At 37.0% G+C, this 3,275-nt stretch overlaps 1 protein-coding gene across 1 annotated transcript in view; it reads right to left on the minus strand.

Annotated features, from left to right (window-relative positions):
- Nucleotides 1-1,504: 1,504 nt before the first annotated feature.
- The window catches only part of klhl14 (kelch-like family member 14), a 22,262-nt gene continuing 20,491 nt past the window's right edge, over nt 1,505-3,275 (minus strand). The window contains exon 9 of the mRNA XM_005721558.1: nt 1,505-1,522. Coding sequence (XP_005721615.1) covers nt 1,505-1,522 — 18 coding nt within the window. The remainder of the gene's footprint in view (nt 1,523-3,275) is intronic.

The following is a 3,275-nucleotide window of genomic DNA, read 5'->3' on the forward strand; positions in this document are numbered from 1 at the left end:
GTATGAGGACAAGTCTTTACTGGTATTATGTACAACAGTCAGTCTGAGAGGTATAACAGGCGTCTCTTTAATCGTCGAGTGACCGAATAGGGTCAGCATGACCCCAGATTTAGATTTATACTTGTATTTCTATCAGTAAAAATCATTCCTACTGGAAATTAGCCACTTCTCCTCCAGCTTTTTCCAGGAATCAACTCATGCAGTGGGTGTGGTGAGTGGGTATTTGTCTCTAAGCACTATATCTAATTTTACTGTAATTTCACACTAATCACTGCTTAAACTTAAACTACTTTTTATTTGTGCTTTCGTGCCTCTACTGAGTGCTTTAACACTGGCACCCACATTCACATTTTTACAGGGAACCAAGCAAACCTAGACTAGTAATATTTACTGCAGCAGAGGCCTTAAGGCAGATACAGTTGGGGGCAATGAGTTCGGTTAACTTATTTTTCTATAAAAGTGACTCAAACCCATAATTAATTCAATTTGAATGTTTTAGAACATAAATATAAAGGAAAGTGGGCAGGTATGATAAACACAAATTGAACTATTAAAAAGATTCCTGTGTAAACTATAATGGGGCTTTTTATCGCCCCATTGGAAGCAAGAACTGCAATCAAGCGACTGTGATTGTGTTTGGCCCACGCTTCTTTGGAGAATTGTTTGAATTCAGCCACACTGGTGTGTTCGATCACGGCCTGTTTAAGGTCAGGTCAAAGCATCTCAGTAGGATTTGAGTCCACTGTTTGACTGAGTCACTCCAAAACAGTCATTGTGTTGCTTCTTGAGCCATTCAGAGGTGGACTTGTTTCAGATCATTGTCCTGCTGCATAACCCAAGCATGCCTGAGCTTCATGAACTGATGACCGCACTCCCTTAATTTACTAAACGTTCCTTCCTTTGCTTTATCAAGGTGTTTTTGTTTTCCTCCTCTTTTCTTTAGCATTAGTTCAGGCAGGCTGACCTCAAAGGTCAGAGCACCTCGGCTTTCTAGGCATCCAGTAGGGCTTCAATTTATGTTGCTCTAACCTGCCCACAGTGACTGCACCCCTGCAAACCACTTTGTAATCCACCCTTGCACCAGGTCACCCTTTGTATTCACTACTGACACTTGCACATCGTTCCCGTTCTTGCTGCCCTTCACTGGCTTCTAGAAAAATTCTGAATTTATTTTAGGATTTTATTAATAATATATAAAACGCTACATTGACCGGTTTCTACATATATACAGCAGAACTACTGAGACCTGATCACTGCAGCTGACTTCTCAGATTTCTGATCTGATTTGCTAAAATTTTCTTATTTGAAAACTACAGGTGATCGTGGTTTTGAGGTTGTAGCTCCTGAACTCTGGAGGAATCGGGTTCGTTTTGATGGGTTAGCTTTTCTTTGAGTATCTGCGGTCTAATAAAGTTATTGTTATTAAATAAAGTTTTAAGCAGATTTTTGTGACGTGATTTTGAGAAACGTTTCTGTTTAAAGGTAGTTCCCCTTGTGGGATTGTTCACATCTCGTCGCTGGACTTGAACAAATGTCACAAACTCAGACACATTTTAATCATCAAGAGTCATTTTATTTTCATATTCTAAAATGCAAAGGACATAACAGGATTTGAGAATAAATCCAAGGTTGAGTGCACAAAAATGTTTCACTGCAGGCGATTATTTACAAGAATGAAATCAACGTTTCTTTTCTTTTTTCATTTTTTCTTTAAAGAATTCAACAGGTACTGCATCAATAATTAGAGTCAGGTTTTTGAACCTCATAACGTAGACAAGACTGGACTTCATTTGTACTGAAGATACTTTTTTAAACACAGCACATTCAGTAATTTACATTTTACATTTTAGTGAACTTTGCTGAAATAAAAGTTCACTATTAGTGCATTAAAGCCCACTGTATGTTTGTTTAATTTAGTCTTTTATACATTAAAGATTAAAATCTCATCAAGGTAATGCTATGTGGCCTCACAAACAGGCCTGTTAAAATTAAGCTGTACAGGAGAACAAGCTACACAAGTGTCCTCTGCATCAGTTTAGCCCAATGTGCTACCCAGAAACACGTTGGCTAGTAGTTACAATTTGATTGTACCATCATTGTTTAATTAACATTAGTTAATTATAAGTTATTCATGTGAATATTAGGAATCAATAATGATCCTTAAATTGTCTTGCCTGCAGCATGACATTGGTTAGAGTTTTGCGTCGTTCAACAAGTTAAATCATTAAAGGGGATCTGTTATGTTCATTTCCAGCGTCAAATTTTGAGTCCTGCACAGCTTTGTGTGATTTATAGTTTAAAAAAAAAAACCTTATTTAACTTATACTGGGTCTTGATGATGCCCCTCACTTAATCTTCTGCTGTTTTAACTCCAGTTCCCACGCTCTTTAAGCATACTTCCTTTTGATTAGCTGTTCCTCATAAGCAGAAGGTTTGTGGGTGGGGCTTCGGTGCTCAAATGCATGCCTGAGATGATCATATTCAAAAAAATCCACTTCCTATGACATCATACAGAGCCAAAAGTAGAAAAACTGTTTGAAAGTGATTGTGGGGATTATTTGCACATACACTATTTAGACTTTGACCATGTTTAATGAAGGAAAACACCATTTTCACAGTATATACATGATAGAGGAAAAGGAAAAACATAATAGACCCCCTTTAAGATCAAAAAATATGGCTGGGTCATGTGGACACATGCTCAAAAAGATCAATGAGTATATTTGTGTCTTTTTTAAAGTGTCTTCCTGGTTGTTTATCTACTTTCATGTCTAATTCCATGTCTAATTGAACATTTCTGCACATACCGTGACAGTTAAATAGTGACAGCTGTTAGGGTTTTCTGAAAATGTCCCCTTTTGATTGCGCAAATATGTTCATTTTCAGAGACAGACAACAAAACTGTTGTATAATTCTCTAACCAGGTAATAAGTGAGCGTACCCAGCCATAGAACAATGAGCAATAACATAACGGATGAAGACTATTTATACATTTTGATCATCACAGGTCATGTTACTCACCCAGTCCTAGTGTAACTTCATGTCCCGATGTAATTTGAAACAACACTGCATTTAGCTGGAGTTATGCCGCTACTGAATACAAGATACAATGGATTTGAAAGCTATAATTCAGCTCAACACTATGCGTGCTATAGAAGAGAAGCCAAAAACACTTACTATCCGCTTAAATAAAAAAAATCGAATATGGAACCAACCATTTCTCAGAACACAGATGAGTTTAAATACATGACTCACACAATTATCTTTTTTTTTTT

This window comes from Pundamilia nyererei, unplaced genomic scaffold (assembly GCF_000239375.1).
Source record: "Pundamilia nyererei isolate P.nyererei 1_Seehausen unplaced genomic scaffold, PunNye1.0 scaffold00004, whole genome shotgun sequence".
Lineage (NCBI taxonomy): Eukaryota > Metazoa > Chordata > Actinopteri > Cichliformes > Cichlidae > Pundamilia > Pundamilia nyererei.